The sequence below is a fragment of the Scleropages formosus genome, chromosome 4 (genome assembly GCF_900964775.1).
Source record: "Scleropages formosus chromosome 4, fSclFor1.1, whole genome shotgun sequence".
Taxonomy (NCBI): domain Eukaryota; kingdom Metazoa; phylum Chordata; class Actinopteri; order Osteoglossiformes; family Osteoglossidae; genus Scleropages; species Scleropages formosus.
The window spans coordinates 32,662,802-32,683,417 of record NC_041809.1 but is presented as its reverse complement, the minus strand read 5'-3'; the positions used below and the strand labels follow the sequence as shown (position 1 = coordinate 32,683,417).

At 36.5% G+C, this 20,616-nt stretch overlaps 1 protein-coding gene across 5 annotated transcripts in view; it reads left to right on the top strand.

The window, feature by feature from the left end:
* The window catches only part of gabrb2b (gamma-aminobutyric acid type A receptor subunit beta2b), a 63,626-nt gene extending 51,988 nt beyond the window's left edge, over nucleotides 1-11,638 (top strand). For 4 of the 5 annotated variants that reach the window (XM_018752199.2, XM_018752197.2, XM_018752198.2 and 1 more), the window contains exons 7-12: nucleotides 3,401-3,538; nucleotides 5,481-5,633; nucleotides 7,282-7,526; nucleotides 9,521-9,661; nucleotides 10,536-10,550; nucleotides 10,862-11,638. In XM_018752199.2, coding sequence (XP_018607715.1) covers nucleotides 3,401-3,538; nucleotides 5,481-5,633; nucleotides 7,282-7,526; nucleotides 9,521-9,661; nucleotides 10,536-10,550; nucleotides 10,862-11,215 — 1,046 coding nt within the window. In that variant the 3' untranslated portion in view covers nucleotides 11,216-11,638. The remainder of the gene's footprint in view (nucleotides 1-3,400; nucleotides 3,539-5,480; nucleotides 5,634-7,281; nucleotides 7,527-9,520; nucleotides 9,662-10,535; nucleotides 10,551-10,861) is intronic. The other variant, XM_018752201.2, reaches the window with a different exon arrangement.
* Nucleotides 11,639-20,616: the final 8,978 nt, after the last annotated feature.

The following is a 20,616-nucleotide window of genomic DNA, read 5'->3' as shown; positions in this document are numbered from 1 at the left end:
TGTGAGGTGATACGTGAGTGTTACGTAGCGGCACTGAGTGGCGCTGCCTCTGACCGGGAGGGGCAGTGACCCCGTGGGATGTGACAACTGCTGGTAAATTTACAGGAGCAATTTAGGGTAATTATCTTGCTCAATGGTACTATCATTAGAGGGGGGGGATTCAAACCTGCAACCTTTGGGTCCGAAGGCAGCAGTGCTAACACGACACAACCATTTATCCCAGCAGTAATGTGACATTCCATATTCTCAGAGCCCGCTTCCATTGCCAGGGTCCGGTCTCCCCAGGTCCATGATGGCCAATGATGTCTTCCACTTGGCTGACATTGCACCCAGTCCCTTACCCTTCATCATGTACAATAAAGTATTGGTAAAATTTTCAGCAATGTCCAGTAAATTAGTAATCAAAAACTTAACTGCTTCAGTAATATGTCCAGTTGCATTCATGCAGGAATGTTATTAAATTGCACATGTTATTGAGAACTTTTATGCTTGATTGTTTTAGGTTCTGAAATCCCATTACAGTGTAGTTTAACTGTAAATCAGAATCTTTGAAGAGTACAAGGTAAATGTCCCTTTAGTAGAGACCATAAAGAGTTACTGTTCCTCCCCGAGTTACTTTCCTTTTTTTTAATCCCTTCACATTATTTGTATTGAGCTGGAAATAGATTACTCTGAAGATCTTTCAATAGCCCTATGGTGAACAGAGAATTGTAATAGGGAACCAAGGAATAATTTACCTGTACTGTAAGGAAAAATGAGAAGGGATGTGTGATGAACTGGGAAGTACCACAGAAGTGACAACCCATTAGACCTTGTAGACCTCATCACAAAAGAAAGGAAAGTCCAAATGCGTAAGTCCTCCAGATTTGTCTCTACCTATTTACAACACAATAAGCTGTATATGAACTGTAACACAAAAACGGAAGGAAATTTAAAATTTGTTAAATAAAATATATAGATTTAATACCCTATTGAATGTGTCATAGAAGTCAAATGTGTAAAATTAAGAAAGTATAGGAGCTATATGTCTCACTTAGATGCTAGAGTGCTGTACCCAGGTACCAAGAACTGAGAAACTATAAAGAGGCTACTGTGTTGTACTGTCTTTGTATTTTCCTCCTTTTCAGAAAGCAACATAGTCTTTTTGGCTAGCGATACTTCTCATAAATGTTCGAAGTGGCTAATGCATGTATTTAATGGCATAAATTAAATTTGCTTATGAAAGCAAACACACATAAACCTTTGTACGGGTTTTAAAAAGTAGCATAAATAAGTTTTATCACAAAACCTGTATTGCACCTACATTGATTCAGCCTTGTTCACATATGTATGTATGACTGAATGCAAAAGAGACAGTTTAACAATAATCACTGCAGTCGGAAAACACGCATCCGATGATGTTTGGTTAAAAGTTACACATTTTGGCTGTTATTAATCTTATTATTATTACTCTTTCCATCATCATTGTCATTTTGATTATGCTCCCGCTGCCCTAATTTGCTGTACTTTGTCCATGATGAGGTATTATTTGCAGTGTCTGCCTGTGAGTGTTGCTGGACAGATTGTACCCGTTCTCTTGACATGCTTGACTGCAGAGCATTGAAGGGTAGGACCATCACCATACAGACATGTGCACATTACATCTATAAGGTTAGGAAGGCTCTTTTTTTTTGGTTTCTTGTTCGTACAGAAATAGAAAACTATCTAAACTCATTATAGGTCACCTTGGATGAAAAAGGTGTCTGCTGATACTACTACTTAGTGTTCACTTTGTAGAAAAGCATTTGCTAAATAAATAACTATAAATGAAAATGTCTGGCACTTGAAGTATAGAAAAACACTTGCTTAAATGTACCCGAAGGATGGTGAAATTCACAGTCTAATTCTATGTGCATAATTTATAACCTTGAACATCTTTTTATTCTGTAATATACGTTAGTTATTAATTATGAATAAAACAGAACATTACGGGTACACTTACGTATTGTTCAGTACAGTTAAGTATGGAATGTTTATTAGGTTTTTTCTGTTGCTTTAATATCATATGTGTACTGTTTCTCAGTCCCCAGTGTTATCATGTTCAGGGTATACAAGGAACACATTTTATATATACAATAAAAGATCACATGAATAAATTCAGCACATTGGCTAGCAGCATAGTAATTTCAGGAAAATTTACCAAAACTCAGTGTTATAGAGTATATATATATTCCTTATATACATATCTCTCTAAACTGGACCATAAAGACTGTGGGAAGTAATTGTCATAACATGTAACTCATTAATATTCAATGATGTATATAATAACCCTCCTATTAAAAATGAAGGAAGTCACATCATAGAGCAATCAAAAAAAATGGCTGTAAAAAACTAAATCTTCTTGGAAGAATAATAATGTTGTGACTGTAATTTTATATTTACCATAAATGTTTTTGAGCAATAAATATTTGTGAGATCACCACAAGTCTATGATATAATAGAGTTTGTGTAGGAAAAATGTGTGATGTGCATGTGAAGTGAGTTTTCATTCTGTCGTGTTACATACATAACAAAACATACATACAGCTTCCAAAAGAAGCTCTACAGTGGCACTGCTATCATGTGTTTCAGCAATGGGTACTGCATAGTTCTTAAGGATTAGTTTTCTAAAAGTCTCTGTATTTTCACAACAATGTACCACACCTAATACTCCTTGTTGAGTGTGCTATGATGCCACTTGACAAGAAAAATTTAGACATGATCCAAAAAAAAAAAAGACAATTTGTTCACGGTGGGAAAAAAGAACAATTTCAAAATTGTGGATAATTTGTAACAAGACCTTTCGAGTCATTAAGACTATTCACAGTAATTCAACATCTCATCATCTCTGATTAGCAAGGTTCCTCTGGACCTTATCCTGGGACCAAGATTCGGAGCGCTCCTAGCCACTCTTGAGATACAGCTATGATCAGTCCTGATGACATAAAAATAACAGTGCAATTTACATATAATTTTTTTTGGTTTTCCGAGCACTGATAGGCTGCTTGTTCTTTGCAGAATTAGCTCTGAAAAGGAAACTATGATTAAGTGGTAATTACAGCATTTTAAAATTGCTTGTTCAGCAGTTGATCCCTGGTCCTGCCATAGTACTATTGAGTGAAATATTGTGAATTGCGCCAGAAAAAAAAATACTCACCTGTATAAATGGGTAAAATATCAGTAAAAGTCAATAAAATATGGCTTTGCAGCTATGCATCAACCATAGTTTCTTGTTTAGTACATAATGTGCTCAATGGTTTGAAATAACTTGGGCAGATTGCTAACAATCCCAACATCGTTACCATACAGTATGAAGTCACAAAGTTCTTACATATGTTAGATCTGGATCTGGTTAATAGACCTATTTTTCCCTTCTTCTTAGATGGCTATACAACAGATGACATTGAGTTCTACTGGCGAGGTGGTGACCATGCTGTGACAGGGGTTGAGAGAATAGAACTACCCCAGTTCTCCATTGTGGACTACAAGCTTATCTCCAAGAATGTGGTCTTCTCAACAGGTAATGCCTCTGCATTATTTATAACCTAAAGTAGGGCACTCACTGCATTCCTTTTAAACAGGGACTGAAAGTAGTGAATTCTTAATCATTTCAACAAGTAATTTACATTACAAGAGGAACTGTCAAGTTTTGTCCTTTGTCACATATGAAATTCCAAATCTGTGATATGTTGTCAAAACAGTAAATGCTATTCTGACATCAGTGACCAAATGGATGACAAAATACTGATACATGAAGAAACCTGTGTGTTTTGTCCAGTATGCATTAAAAATTACTAAATGGCCAAGTATCACATGAAAAGACATATCTATATTGTAACCAAAACAGCTAAATTAAGGGACTACTGATGTTACTGGGTTAAAAAGTCCGGAGCTTGTGACACTAATGCAGTCCTCCACCTCAGCTCTTGCACTGCACTGGCATGAGATCGGAGTCCTAACATGCAAGATGGAGTAAACGGACAAATCTGGCTAGATTGCATCTTCCTGCAGGACTGCATAGTAAGGATCGAATGTGAATTTACAAACCACTTCCAGTTTGTATAGAGGTCTGTATTCCCTTGAGTAGATACAGTGCAGTTATGACACCATTTTCGTCCCAGATGAGATATTTTATGCAAGTAGCCTCTTAGTCAATGGTGACTTGGAGAAGTAAAAACATCTCTTTAGGATGGCATGTTGGAGACAGGGAAATATACGTCCTCACTGGTTGGACTTCCCTGTTCATGAACATGACACACAATCATGAATTTAAAAATGTTGTCTGAATGCACAGTTTATTGATAAACCAGTTTTCATATTCGTAAATATGTTATGCAAACAGCAATGGAGAGCGTTGTTAAGGGAGTACTTTCCGAATAAATAAGAGGAATGTTCGGGGAGTGTGTTGAGCTGCTGGAGTTAGGCAGTTTAGTATTATCAAGTCTGCAAATCCCTATAATCAATTTAAATCTCAGAACTTTAAAAGGTTTGATGAATGATTTATTGGTGCAGACTGGTTAAAAAAAAACACCATTTGGCTAACGGAGAATTGTAGTCTGGTTATCTGTGTTGACTAAATATGGCTTTTCTTTGTGTAACCAAGGGAACTAAGACCAGTAGGAGCAGCTCCCATATCCCAATTATGTACCCCCTCTGGATGATAATGCAACCCTGCTGAAGAATCGTAGCATAAACAGTTAACACTAGAACTGATGTTCACATGTTGGGTTTGAGTCCTGCTCTGGGTGCCTTGCGACGGACTGGCATCCCATCCTGGGTGTATCCCCTCCCCCTTTGGCCTTGCGCCCTATGTTGCCGGGTCACTGTGATCCCGCTCGGGACAAGCGGTTGTTGACTTTGCTTGGTTGGTTTGTTGGTTGTTCACATGTTTATCTCTTATTTTCCTCTACTTGGCCTTCTTCAGAGCAGTATAACCATAATTATTAACCCCTCCCAGCCACAGTGCATATCCTTTTTATTTACATTACTAAAATGTTGCTTTGGTATCCCTTTGTGTCCCTTAGTAGTATAAACAGCAATAACTTCAAGTCCTAAGAAGTTTTTGTAGATTGTTTTCAAATACAGCCTATGCACAGGTGAAATGAGAATTGCAGCACACTGTTAAAGACTCACCTACCTAATCAAAATGCATAGAAAAGTTTAAAGTCACAGCCTCTGCAAAGTAATGCCTTTTGCAGGAATGTTGAAAAGGAAAAAGTGACCCAAGTAATGCCCTTGTCTGTGCAAAGACCTCCACCGCAGTGCACAATATTGGAATTTTCTTGGATAGTACAGTCTTATTGGAGGTAACTGGTATAGAGGTAACTCTGTAAGGCAGAAGACATCTTACGGAAGAGCTTTCCAGGCCTCTAGAAACCTCCAAGGCATTCTTCCCATGTTTACTTTTAATTGGTGGATGCCACACATGTCCATACCCCTCCTTCGTACCTCTACTTCCCCAGGGTCCTACCCTCGGCTTTCCCTGAGCTTCAAGCTGAAGAGGAACATTGGCTACTTTATTCTGCAGACCTACATGCCCTCCATCCTGATCACCATCCTCTCCTGGGTCTCATTCTGGATCAACTATGACGCCTCTGCTGCCAGGGTGGCCTTAGGTAGGAAATTGTCATGTAGATGGTCACATGACCCACACAGGTTTTTCAAAATACTATTGTAGCTTTTAAAATGTCACTTTAAGGTATATTCAGTCATTATTTTCTTACAAGTATGTTAGTGTGATTGGTCTAGTTAGGGCAAAACAGTTTTCACATTTGTTAGAGTGTTGTCACAAACATTGTATAATAGAAATAATAGATGCCTATTACACCACCATGCCACTGTAGACTTGCTGTATAAATTGATTTTCATGTTATGTTGACGTAACTGAATTAACAATTAATAGATGTAACAAAGCAGAAAGAACATGGGGATTAACAGAATCATCACAAATGAAGCCTTAGAGGTAAACCTTATATATGGGACCAAAAGTAACTGGGCACCACTGTATCTGGAAACAGTGATTCATTTGCCCAGAAGTACATTCTGAAGTACCGCAACTCCATCCACACTGCATTAGTGAGTTTCTATATATCTGGCAGAGCTATTCTAACACCCTGTGTCATTTTAATTTTCCTCCCCTGTTGAAGTTATATTCCACACAATAAAATTTAGTTTTTTTAAAAAAAAAAAAAAAAAAAAAAAAAAAAAAAAAAAAAAAAAATTCAATGTATCATTAGTATGTAATGTATTTTACACATAGCACATTATTTTATAGTTTGTTCACAATCCATAAACTCACACACCTATAGCCAACACTAAACAATTGCTTTCCCAGTCTAAAGCTGATCAACCTTCAGGTCCCCTTCCCCTACACAGCTCCTGCTTATTAAGTCCTGCTACCATTTATCTCCCATCTAATAAGGAAGCAGGTGTGAAATGTTCAACCAATAAAGCTGGAGACAAATCAATTTACTCAAATGAGCCCACGCTCAACCAGCTTTAAGTAAAACTGACAGCTGGCTTGCACATATTGCAGAGGTACTAAAATCATCCCATTCAAAACAATGTATCTGGTAATAAATAACAGTGATGCAATTTAAAACTTATGTACCATTATGTGGAGTAACTAGGGCATAGAAATCCCATCAAGTTAAAAGTCAGGGTAAATCTCAAGAAGGTGATTATTGCTTTTTATCACCATGTTCTCTGTCTAATAGAAAAATGTTAATCCTGGCATAAATTTATAAGGAAAGACACTAAAACCTATATACACATATACACATTATGGCAGTCAGAATATGTGCATATATTAAAACTATTTTTCTGTTAAAATTTAGAAGCATCAACATATTTGTAACAAAGCAGAAAATTACTAATTAAGGTCTTCCATATTGTATTAGCACATAATAAAATAGGGTGTTGATTAAGATTTAGCTCAGAAAAACCCTAATGTATTATAGCAGTATTATATTATAGTAATAATGATATGATGAACAAAGTCAATTATATGAGGCAGCCTTAATGTTTTATGTTTTCAGGTTTTCAAGGGAGGATTTATTTGTACCATACCTTGACATTTGAGCTCTATATCTCATGTTTTCCAGCTCTGTTTTTTTCACATTCTGGGTCACTAACCAACACACGGCATAACTGTCTCTTGTTACTGCATATTATTTTGCTCCAGACTATTTTCTGGATGCCAAAGTGTTTTGTGCAACTGAGGATTTCAATATTTTATGACTGGACTTGTGACTCGTGTTCCAGGGATCACTACGGTGCTCACCATGACCACCATCAACACCCACCTACGGGAAACCCTTCCCAAGATCCCCTATGTGAAAGCCATAGACATGTACCTGATGGGCTGCTTTGTCTTTGTCTTCCTGGCCCTGCTTGAGTACGCCTTGGTCAATTACATCTTCTTTGGCCGGGGACCACAGCGGCAGAAGAAGGCAGCTGAGAAGGCTGCCACTGCCAACAACGAGAAGATAAGAATGGATGCTAACAAGGTACGCGCCACGTATGTAATGTGTAGAGTAGAGGAGTAACTTTGGCCGTAATGTTACAGTACTGCAGAATTTCCTTCAGTCGCTTTAACCTTGTCTGCGGCTCCTGTAGTTTTTAGTGAAGGATATGCTCTTAATATTGTTAAATTAAAACGGTTTTATTTTTTGTCTAACGATCATGAACATTGGTTTACAAAAGGTTTCGGAGGATAAGTACCGAATAGCTTCTATTGTGGGTCTTCTCCTAGATGACGGATTTTGTGCTCAGCGATGTTATTTGTTTCTTTCTGTCTTTGTGAGCCGCACTATACTGTGCCTGTCCAGTTCGTTCTCATGTCCTCACTGTGATTTCACTGTCTGACTTGCGATCCTTTGCCACTGTCGAGGTACATTGTGGGATTTTGGTATGCTGTTTTACGTAATTCTCAAGGGAAAGAGATATTTAAAGCAGACAGCTTTTTTTTTTTTATTTTGATGAAGGGAATTTCATTAGTGGAGCTGTCCCGTACTCCCCACATACACACATAAAGAAACTATGAATAACAAGTATTTTTTCACCACTTGAAATAGAAGATTGAATTAATTCTGTCCCTTCGTAACCATCAGAGTGAAAATATTTAAGATGTGAACGTTTAAACCATATGTTGAAATAAAATCTGTTTTGAAATTTAAATAAGAAAATGTATACTTTGAGAAAGTTTGAGAAAACAACAAACTATTTTACATGGGGGGGGGTGCGGTGGCGCAGTGGGTTGGACCACGGTCCTGCTCTCCAGTGGGTCTGGGGTTCAAGTCCTGCTTGGGGTGCCTTGTGATGGACTGGCGTCCTGTCCTGGGTGTGTCCCCTCCCCCTCCAGCCCTACTCCCTGTGTTGCTAGGTTGGGCTCTGGCTCCCTGCAACCCCGTATGGGATAAGCGGTTCAGACTGTGTGTATGTGTGTGTGTATGTGTGTGTGTGTTTTACATGATTATCATATAATAAAATTCAAAATATCGTTAGTATTTTTTTGTTATTTTGCTGTTGTGAAAACCACCAGATATATTAATGGCAACTCAGATTAAGTTTATTCTCAAAGCAAACAGCAGGGTCCTTCTACGGCCTGAAACCAACAGCATAAAAGGTGTGCCCTTAGCCAAAATTCAGTTTTTAAATGTATACTGTTAATCAGTTTATTTTTTGGAATATTAATGAGTACGGGTGGTCCCCGATTTACGATGGGATTACGTTCCGCAAAACTCATCATGTGGAAAATATCGTAAGTCGAAAATGCATTGAATACACCTAATACACACCTCTGCGTGACAGACTGGGAGATGCGGATCGCTGTCGCTGCCCAGCATCGCGAGACATATCGCTTCCCCAGGAAAAAATCTAAATTCAAAATTCGAATTACGGTTTCCACCGAATGTCTATCGCCAGCTCACCATCGTAAAGTTGAAAAAATCGTAAGTCGAACCATGGTAAATCGAGGACCTCCTGTAGTGTAACATACTGCTAGCAGGTTTCATAAACAGAAGAAAATCATACACTGCAAATCTTAAAATGCACATAGCTTTAGGATTAGCTAGGATAGTATTTGCAGTTAAGTTTGTATACATTTTTGTCTAGTAAAATAAAGTGCACAGAAGGGTAAATAGTATAAAGTGGAGCGGCTGGATACACAAAAAGGATGTTATTTTAGCATCTTTCACTTGGTACAGCAGAGAAAGACCTCTGCCCGAGTAAGTGCAACTAAGAACAGGAAACATTGACACAGTATTTAGAAATCCAGCTTTCTCAGAGGTGGTGGGTCAACATGGGTGAATGTTTTGCAGTATTTCAGGAGTCCTGTTGTGTAGGTGAAATCCCAAAATCCCCCACATCCCTTGGAACTTCCTAAGGTCTAATAGTCTTGTGATAAATTTGTTACCCTTGTTGATCATGACTAAATGAAATTCTCTATTTTGCAATACGTCTCCATTTAACTGACTCAAGCGATGATTTTCTATGCTTACAGTGGTTGGTGGGAAATGTAGTTCAGAGAGACGATGCTCTCTATGCCAGAATGAAACAGAGGGATATTGATGCTCATGACTCGATGTGGGAACCAATCTTTGTGGAGGATGCAGCGATAGGACTAGGGGAGCAAAAGAATAAGGTACTGGAATAACAACCTGAAATGGATAATTTTCCTTGTGCTAAACCCTCACAAATGCCCAACAACAAATTATGCTCTTTTATCCTTTTTTTAAAAAAATATATATTTTTTTACTTGAAATTAGACTCCATGACCATCACCACTACTGAGTTCCTGTTTCTTTGAATTCCACATGTCAGACTCTTGCCATGTACTTAAAAGAGTCAGTATAATAGCATGGTATTTTTTTAAACTGTTCGTTTACCTTACTCTTCTGTATTTATTTTCAGAAACATAATATAATGTACAAGTGTTTTTCTTTGAAAATTGCTCTTTTTCCTCACTGAAACTAATTCCACCTTTTGAAGTCAATGCGTAATTCCTTCTCAAAGACAATGAATATACTTAAAAAGTAAGGACTTGAGTTGCACAGCCAAGTGTAGAGAAGAAAGAAAATAGGATTAGAATGAGATTATGCTGCAGCTGACAGATATGAGAGCTTCGGCATTTTGTTGACTAGCTCTTTGTGAAAGGCTTTGCCGCAGACTTAGCTACATGACAAACACATTTATTAGTACTGATTCAGGGCAGAATTACATGATTGATTAGAAGACACGCTGTTCATTTATTAACTATGAATGAAGACTAAGTGCTTATATTTAAATCCAGAACCTGAAGTAACTGTGACATGCTTGCCACCTACCCCCTGTCCTTTATTTCTCATTAGAAAAAAAAGAAAAAATCACATCACTTCTATTGATGACCAGTTCACATGTCCTGTTCATATGTTTAGTTTTTGTTTACTATTACTGTTTGTTTATTTACATGTTTGGTCTGGACACTTTACATGTGAGTGGAATTTGGAGGCCATGGTACTAATCATGACTTAATCCAGTTCTCAGGTTACAAGGTTTGTTTTGATATTTACTGGATATACATTACATAGATCGAATGCATCTTGTATCATAACCCATAGATTTTATTGTTATACGTATTTTAGATTAACGAATGCAAATGTATGCCTTTTTTAGTCAATATTTAATTTTTTTCCCATCCATTTTTATTCCACTAATTTTAATGTCCTTTACTGGGAAGTTAAATTATTGTAACACCGAATTAGGTTCTGCTTGCATTGATAGATAATTAAAACTGCTTTAAACATTTACAGCAAAGAGTGAACGAGCATGAATAAAGTATGTTGTTTGCAACTTAAAATTGTAGATGGACCCCCATGAAAACATCCTACTGAGTCCACTGGAAATCAAGAATGATATGGGCATGGGGCCATCAGAGCTGACCCTTGGCCTGGGTGACCCACGGAGCACCATGCTGGCCTATGACAGCTCCACGCTGCAGTACCGCAAGGCCGGCCTGGCGCGGCCCAACTTCGGACGCAATGCACTGGAGCGTCACGTGGCGCAGAAGAAGAGTCGGCTACGGAGGCGCGCGTCACAGCTCAAGATCACCATCCCCGACTTGACTGATGTAAACTCTATTGACAAGTGGTCGAGGATGATCTTCCCCACTGTTTTTTCCTTCTTCAACATTGTTTACTGGCTCTACTACGTCAACTAGGTTGGGGAGGGGGGGAACGTAATTAGGGGTAAAAGGGCCAAGCCACTCCTTTTACAGATAAGTTTTGCACCACAAGCAAGACTTTGACTTATTACTGTATATCCAAAAGCAAATCAGGACCTGGTCCATTTTATCTTGGAGCACCTTAATTGCTGGCTAGCATTTACACAACCCAAGAAGGGAGATACAAAAGAGTGTATTGTGCCTGTGTGAGAACTTTGGTTTTGCTTCACAAATACATTGCACAAGACACTGAGCATTCACAAGCTTGGTTGTATATATTTTAATGTTTTGTTATTTCATCTCTTTTCTTTTTGATTTCGCAGCCTTTTTCAAAAAAATATTTGGTTAGAACCGTGGGAAGAAATAAGCATTATGATTGTTGCAAATTAGGCCATCCTGCAAAAAACAGATATTAAAAAATTAAAATGTTATGATTAATGTTTTTCTAGGTTAATTAAATGTTCGGATATTAATTAAAATGTTCTGTTAATATAATATTTTAATATTACCGTAAAAATAGAATATATATTATTTATATCTGTTTATAGAACATCGTTACAATTAAACATCTTATTGTCCAAATTCCCAGTGTCTTAAACTTTGTATATATTCAAAGAAATACCAGTGCTTCCACAGAGTGAGACTTTACATGCACCAAATATGCAGCACTCTTTTCTTTCATCTCACACATATCTTAAGTTTTAGGTTTTCTTTCCTTGGTTCTTTTAGTTGCGCCTATACTTGCATATAATTTATCTTGTTTTTTTTTTGTTGTTTCTATTCACTTTTTATACATTTTCATTTAATTTAAAAAAATATAGCAGAGTTACCCAAAAGAGTCACCATTTATTGAAAGGAACAAGTGAAATAACTGGATGCACTAAGAAAGCAAAAAAGTTTACATGTTTACATGTTTGTTGTTTTTTTTTTTTCATTTTGGGAAATGAAAGTACTGACTAATTTATAATAGGCTACAGTGTCACTTTTTTTTTTTTTTTTTTTTTAATGTTTTCATTGTTATGTAGGACAGACAGCCAGCAGTTAAGGAATCTTGTAATGGACATATCACTATAATACCTGGCAGAACAAGGCACACTTTAAATGTTACCTTTCGCAATGACCTGTAAATATCTCTTGTACATGATTGTTAAATGTTATGGTATGTATCTCATTTTAAGTGAGAATTCATCCAGCATATTTTGGTATTCACACGAGGAATGGTACATTTCTAATTAGTTTTCCAGAGACCTGGAGGGAACTCACAAGTGACTTGTATGATTTGAAGTCCTTCTGTTTTGGTGCATGTGTGCAACATTGTAAGAATCTGCTCCACTTCATGGAATCCTGTTTCACACTGTTAAAAAGTGCTTTCAGTAATAATAATAATAATAATAATAATAATAATCTATTATTGTGTATAATGCTTCTTTTATTTTAATTAAAGAACAATATTAAATAATAAATAATAATTATATATTATATATTGAGGGGGTGCGGTGGTGCAGCAGGTTTGACCGGGTCCTGCTCTCCGGTAGGTCTGGGGTTCAAGTCCCGCTCGGGGTGCCTTGCAACCGACTGGCGTCCCGTCCTGGGTGTGTCCCCTACGCCCTGTGTTGCAGGGTTAGGCTCCGGTTCACCGCGACCCAGCTTGGGACAAGCAGTTCCAGACAGTGTGTATGTATTATATATTTTATTATTATTATTATTATTATTATTATTATGCACACTTAAAGATGTTTATTTTATAACGCTAGATTTGTACTGAGGCAATTCAATTTATGCATCTCACTCAAGTAAATGACAACATGGCCCCTCCTTCACTCAAGCAGCTACGTTTTTTCAATTGTCTGCTCTTAACCACTCTACAAGTTGCTACCTAAAAGCCAGCTGGGTAAGAACCCTTCCTTCCACAGCATCCATCAGTAGGTTCTTATCGGCTCTTCTTGTACCAATACATACCACTACAGACAGCTGAGTTGAAGATTCATAAGCCGACTTGTCTGAGATTGAAACCCTTGAAAGCACAAAAGTGCTCTTCGCATCAACTGACATGCTTACTGATATTTTATATTTCACTTTATGTTTTATGGTACAACATAAACTTTGCTGCAATGCTCCAGTCTCTCATTGATTCTCGTTTTCTTTTTGAGCATCCCAGTCTCTCATTGAATTTCACCTTAGACATTGATAAGTAAATTAGATCTGGAAAAGATATTACATTAATATATAATTCATATTAGCACTTTATGTGTCTGGTAGTATTGGATTGTGGTGACCATAAAATGTTTCACAGTAAAAGACTTTATAGTTCACTCTAGTAGTAGTCCTTCTTTAGTCAACAAACATAATTTAGAGAGTGCTAGTTAAGAAGGGACACTGAATTTAGTTAAACATTTCAACATTTAAACATTTACTTATTAATAAAAGTAGATCTGAGTTAGAAATGTCCCTTATTGTGTGTTTCGGACCTTTATAAGATCGACTCAAAGTCATTGAAATGTATACACTAGTTATATAGTGATTGTTAAATGTTAAGGATTGGGCATCAAAAATAATATTAATGTATAATAAATTTCTCTAGAGATCTGTAATGTTTTTTTTTTTTCATTTTTCCCAACTGTAGTTATGCTTGCTGAGACGAATTCAGATGCAGTGAAACTCGTTTTTACTCTCACAATGCTTTCATTCTACTGTACATTTAAAGATTGCTGTGATTATAAAGGGATTTAAATTGCATTTTAAACCTCCTACACATCAGGAAAAAAAAAGTAGCTGTCACCTATCGTTTTGTATATTGCGACATTATAGGCTAAACTTTCTGGGTATGTTTTGAATAGGAAACGACAGCACAATAAATTGTCCATTTAAAAAAGATATTATCTAGAAGACAATAATTTCCTTTTTTAAAGTTGTTTTTGTATTTCTTTGTAATGTGTCTTCTGCACTTACCTGCACTTTTTAAAACTTGCATTCACATAAAAATGTGCATTATAACTACATCACATTACTTTACAGTATTCTTTCATATCTAAATTTGTATTAATATTACGTCAAAGGATTATTTTCCTTAATCATTCCTAGAATCCAAAACATGCTAAAGGTAAAACACACATGATGGGCATTTCTGCTGAACAAGATCATTATCAAAAATTTGAGGCATTGTAAAAACAGTTTTACTGTTTATTTATTGTTTTTAAAAACACAGTTATTGTTCATGAGAAAACAGTGAACCGAGCATTGCAAAGGATCATTGTATTATTCATGATGTTTTTCTTCTTTTGCAGTTGGTCCTATAGTGTTGTAATAAACTAGCACATAGGATACATGGTAATAGGTTACTGTTTATATTTAGTAATATTCAATAACAAGAGTACTGTAAATTTACAAGTATGTGCAAAATATTCATACAACTGTACTGGAAGTTGCAAATACATAAAGGAAACTTACTTGCCATCAGCACATAATTATTTATACTGTACTGAATCATAATTCATGTCTCTTTGTCTTACATGTCACATTGTGCAATTATTCATATGCTTCTGTCTGGATTATTTATCTTTTAATTTTATTCATGCTTCATTTAAATATTTTTTTTTCCCCCACTAACAAATACATTGCTTTTCTTTTATTTTTAAGGACAGTTCATGATGAAATTATTAGTGCTGTACTTTTTATGAGGGTGTGAGTCAGGGACTTGAATAAAATGTTCCAACACATGTTGCTAGTTGTGTATATAAAATAACCTGTGAGTAAATACAGAATGATATAGTATATTATTGTAAATATTAGACAATTTCTTAAAGAGAAAAAATCTTTTTAAGCTTCCTAATTTGTACTATAATCTAAGGTGAATGCAAAGCAATTCTATGGCTTAGGCAGAAATGACAGGATACTGTAAATATTTTTAAGAATGTCAATCATATATATGATGTGTGGGTATGTATGTGTGTGTGCGTGTGTGATGGAAAGCGAGGAGCCATGATACTGAAATGTATGGCTCTTAAAACACAAAGTGAAACAAGCATTACTACACCCTGTTAATGGCTATTACTTTTTCCATTTGGATTTAAAAGAATAACTTTCCATCCTTGTACCCAAAGAAATCTATAATGAATTAATCTCATCATAATGTGCATTATGAATTATTATCTTGTGATGCATATTGTTCACACTGCATCTTTTTGTCAGTGTTTTTTTTTTTTTTTTTTTTAAATTTACATTCAGTTGCAAAATATTGAATACCTTTGGGGAACAACAGTATGGTGGGGGGTTACATTAGCATAAAACACTGTTGTCATATTGCCAGACATGTATCATAAATTTTCAACCTGTGTGCCAGTGACGCACAAATAACCTTTTTTCATTTAAAATATACGGAGTTCATGTAAGAGTAAAGAAAAACTGTAAATAATCTTTTAACCTATCTATCCACGTTTCTCGTTGCTGCTGTTCAGAGTAACTAATGGTGTACAGTTACATGATCAATGATCGATGATTAAGTACTTGTATTTGTCATCTAAGCCTGTGCATTTTAGCTGCATCATACCTTCTCCTTCCTGAAATGATTGAACCTAATATTTGTATATTTAACACTTGTTTGTCCCAAAAAAAAAAAAAAAAAAACATATTTCGCTTAAATTAGAACTAAAGGTAATCAAGTATGAGATGTAGGTGTGGGAGATGGCTGAAAAATTTGTAATGAATAAAATAAAAGTAAAAGGTAGGGTTTCAACATTTATAAAGCCTGCTTGGCAAATTTAATGTCTGAAGAATTTTTTTCAAGACCCTCCAAAGTTTTGCTTCCAGTTGCCGGTTTTCAGAGATGCCGTCCCCACTCCTAACACCCCTAACACCCCCCACCACCACCCAGGCACGGGGCCCACGGCACAAACAGATGAGAGCAGAGATTGCTTGGGTTCTGTATAGATGCATCTAAAGACATGTGGCTTACTGGGAAATCCTTGGCTCGTAAACCAAAACTAGATTGTAAATCCATTTCTGCCAGTAGAAATTATATATACATCTATTCCGTTCTCTGTTAACAGCACTTATCTGTAACTGTTTAAATTAGTATTTTAAATGCTGTAGTTTTCATTAGCCTTATCATGGTAAAACATGGTAGCCTTTCTTGTATGTGATAACTGCAACTTGTTTTCAAGGACTTAAAAAATGTAAAAGGTGGTGGCATTACACGGGGATTTTTGTTCATGTTGAAAAGGGCTGATTGAAATGGGACAGTTGAAGAAGTGTTGGCTGTAAATGAGTGATGTCATAAGAAATATTTTCTGAAATACAACGAAAAATTTAAAATTCTATATAAATGACAGATATAAATATATTGCAGCCAATTTCTGCATGTAAATACAAACAACAGTTGACCAGTGTGTTCTTGAAATTGAAATGCAATATAAATAAAAGATATTTAATTGAATGTGGTTTAAACTGAAGAATTTGTATGAGTCAAGTTCTGAAAAATGGTCTTGCATGGTTGGGTGAAATTTCTTCATTAGCTTAGAATGCGTTTCGTGCATTAATATCATTCCTGCGCATATGATGTTTTGAAAGGCACATTTTTTGCTAGACATTGCTTTCTAGCAGATTTCTTTTAAAAGAATGTTTTAGAAATTTGAACACCATTTGAAGCTGATGTGAAAAAGTAAATAAAAAGTCAAGTATTTTTTAATAATGACCTTGACAGTTCACCTGTCCATATACAGTATTGCATGTTGATTTATATAACGAACCAGTCTTATACTGAGATATTGAAAACAATTATACTGTTCAATTTATTTCTGAGGCATTTATTTTTGAGGGAAATGAGAAAAAAAAAACTATTTGGATCCTTGAGCAGCTGACTTTTAAATTCCTTTTGGGTACAGCTAATATAACAGAATAAAAAGTTTTCAGTGAACCAGTTTTGCAGTCGTCAGGCCAGCAGATGACCATCAAGAAGTCAGATAGTACAAACACCAAGGATTTACGTTTTCAAAAGAGGAGAACAATTTGTACTTTACCAGATGAAGGTCTGAGCAATCGGGATGATACTTATATGAGATGAACTGGACAGAAGGGTGACCCACAACCTACACCAAGGGAAACTGGTGCAGAAGAGCTGGGAAAAAGTGTCGGCTCATTTCCCGAAGAAATGCCTCAGGTAAAAACACTGGTTTCCACCAGGTGTATTCAGACTTTTGAGCGGAATGCAATATACTACGGTTATGGCCAGGATCTCAGATAGTGGAAAAAAGAGATGGACAGACAGCTTCTTAGACAGCAACGCCAGCAGCTTCGTTCAGTGTGTGATCATACTTTTGCTATGCGGTGTGTGTGTCTTCACCATCAGTCCTAGGAAAAGAAATGATGGTTCTGTGATGTGCTAAGTGGCGCTCATTAAATTATAGGACATCAAAAAAAAAAATTCTGTACACGGAGTCGTTCCTCCGTCACGCTACAATGTGCACCTGTAGTAATTAAACCACTTGTCCAAGGAGAAAACATCTTCTAAGTGAGCATCTTTAACCATTATTGCACCACTACTATTTGGTTTATTTTATCATTTTCTAAATAATCTGCGCAGAGCAAAAACGCAGTAATGACCAGAGCACAGCAGTGCTAACCACTGTCCCACCATCCCACCTACTGCTTAGCTTTGATTGACTGAAAGCGAATGGTAAAAGGGCATTGCATTTACCATCAAATCAAGTTATATACTGACTTCCAGATTGTCATGTCATAAACTGAACAACCCATAAACATATGATATTGTTTAATATTTTAAGATAAAAAATGAAGGCATATTTGATTGCATGAGATGATCTCTTGAACATTAAAAGTCACTGATAATAGATTAATTAGGGACAAAATTGCTAAATTAGCTAATTTAGCCAATATAGTAGAGGAAGTTTTCTGTACATTTTCACAGACTCCGACATGTTGTCCTATGCTCCTTCAATGGATGGTAGCCTAATGATTAAAGCAGCTGCTTTTGGACCAGAGAGTTACTGGTTCAAATCCCTTCTCTAACTGTTGTACCCTTGAACAAGATACTTATCCTAAAATTGGTGTAGTAAAATTACCCAGCTGTGTAATAAATGGGTAAGTAGATTAAAATTGTCAGTTAGTTTAGAGAAAAGTGTCAGCTAAATTAATAAATGTAAGACTTGATGTAGCACAGGGAGTGTGTGGCCAAAATACTGAGCATTTGGACATATAATGTGCAATTAATACAGAAAAAAAAGATATGATCAAGATTTCTGGTACCTTGTAATTCAAAAATAAAATGTTAATTGCCAAATAATGCAGAAATGCTATTTTTTGCATTGAGAATCCTCTTTAAATAATCTTGTTTCTGCTGATGACCATAAATATGAATATGATCTCCTCCCATATATTTCTCAGTGACATCTAACAACAGCTGCCAGCTGTTAATTTATGACAAAACCTTTTCAAATCGTATGAAATCTCCAGAACATTGAGCGAGCTTGTTTCGGGGAAACGGTTCAAAATGTCCTGGAGGAGAGGTCTGAGGTCCTGGTGGACGGAATGATTCCCAGGTGAGGAAGACCCATGTGCTTTCCACTTCTGAGCCCAGTGCTCAGCAGAGCAGTCTTAATTTAACACTCACTGTAACCGTAATGGTGAACTTCTGTTGACTTGAATTACATAAAAGCATTTTTATGTGGACGAGAAAAACAAATGGATTTTTTTCTACCCCTTTTTGGCTGCAGCAACTTTTCTCCCCGCACTGTGAACCAGCATAGTTGTGCATATGCAATAACAAAGAATACTGGCCTTTTAAAACACTGAAATTATGAGTTTAGGTCTGCGGTTAAGGGATTATAACAATTGTTATTAAGAACATAGACAAGAATGTACTGTGATGAGTAATAAATTCCATGTTTGCTCAATTAATTATAGGAAATTTGAAACAAATTCTCCACAAGGGGATTCAATATGGGTACAAAAAGAAATAATACCATAACAATATTACTGTCAGGAGCTGAAACATGAAATTAATGAAGTTTTTTCCCAATAGTCGACTTTTTTCTTTTTCGATGCTAATCACTATTTGACAGCAAAGGAATTAGGATATTTTGATGCGTCATAAGGGATCAATGCCACAGAAATGATGTCAATAGCATTCACAGAATTTTGTTCATTTTTTATTCTCTGCTCAGTACTAATCCATTTCAGTGGTTATAAATTTTGACAAAGGATATGGCGCTCTTCATTGAAGAATGACGTTTATGTTCAAGTGTGACATTATATAATGGTGATTTTTTTTATCTCATGTAAAATGCTTTGAAAATGTGAGATGAAGGAAATGCTGGAGCTTCATAAACTTGTGTGATGTTAAACAGATCAAAGACTTCACGAGCAATGAATCCCAGCGTTGTCTCATGGTACTGTGCAAAGAATAACAAGCTTCTGTGATACTAAACAAGGCCTAATGGGTGGACAGAATAATAGTCCTGTTATGCACTTGGATATCTTTCTCATCCTTTCTCACCTTCGCCATCCTGATGTGGAGTCATTGTGGCTGTGTGAGTCATTCCACCAGCGTCCATCACTTTTGAATAATTGTGCGTCCAGTGCCTGTCCAGGCAGCACAGGACGTAATACAGGGTAGACCCTGGATTAAACGCGGGGGAATCAAAGACAGTCGCGTGGCCAGTCACATGCTACGGTTAATACAGAGTCACCGATTTCCATGCAACACATCTCTTTGGATCGTGGGAGGAAACCCCTCCAAATATGAGGAGAAAATACAAAGTCTACACAGACCTGGATTCAAATGCTAAATTTTGTCACTGGGGTCCGTAAAATATGTGGTTTCACTTTGACATAGGTGATGAAAAGCAGCCACTATCAGACCACACCGGGAGGTAAATATGTCTCTGTCCTTGTGCCCAGAGATACAGCTGTGCACTGCCGCACACTGATTTCAAGCATTAGGAGATCCCTCATAAACAGATGGATAAGGCATCATCGCAAACACAATTAATAAATGCAGAATCAAGTTTTATCATCCTCCTTTTTCATCTTTGTTCCATCATCAAAGTATATGCTTGCAGCTGATGTGATCAAAAACTTTGCTTATTCACCTCTCATGGTGGTAAGCTGTGACTTTAGATGTAAATGCCAATATTTTCAGCACATGACATATACAGTATTGGTATCTGTCAATACTGCAGTGAAACTCATCAATACACTAATACGTTTCACCTCATGCTGAAGGACTTGAAGAACTCAGACAACGTTAATAAAAAGTGCTGTACTTTGCCATCTAAATCCCCGTAAAAAAAAAAATTTGTTCTGCTCCGAATCAATCTCATTGCCATCTTTAGATATTTTTTGCTAATGATAAACTGGGCGGGTGTTCTGCTAAGTGGGTAATA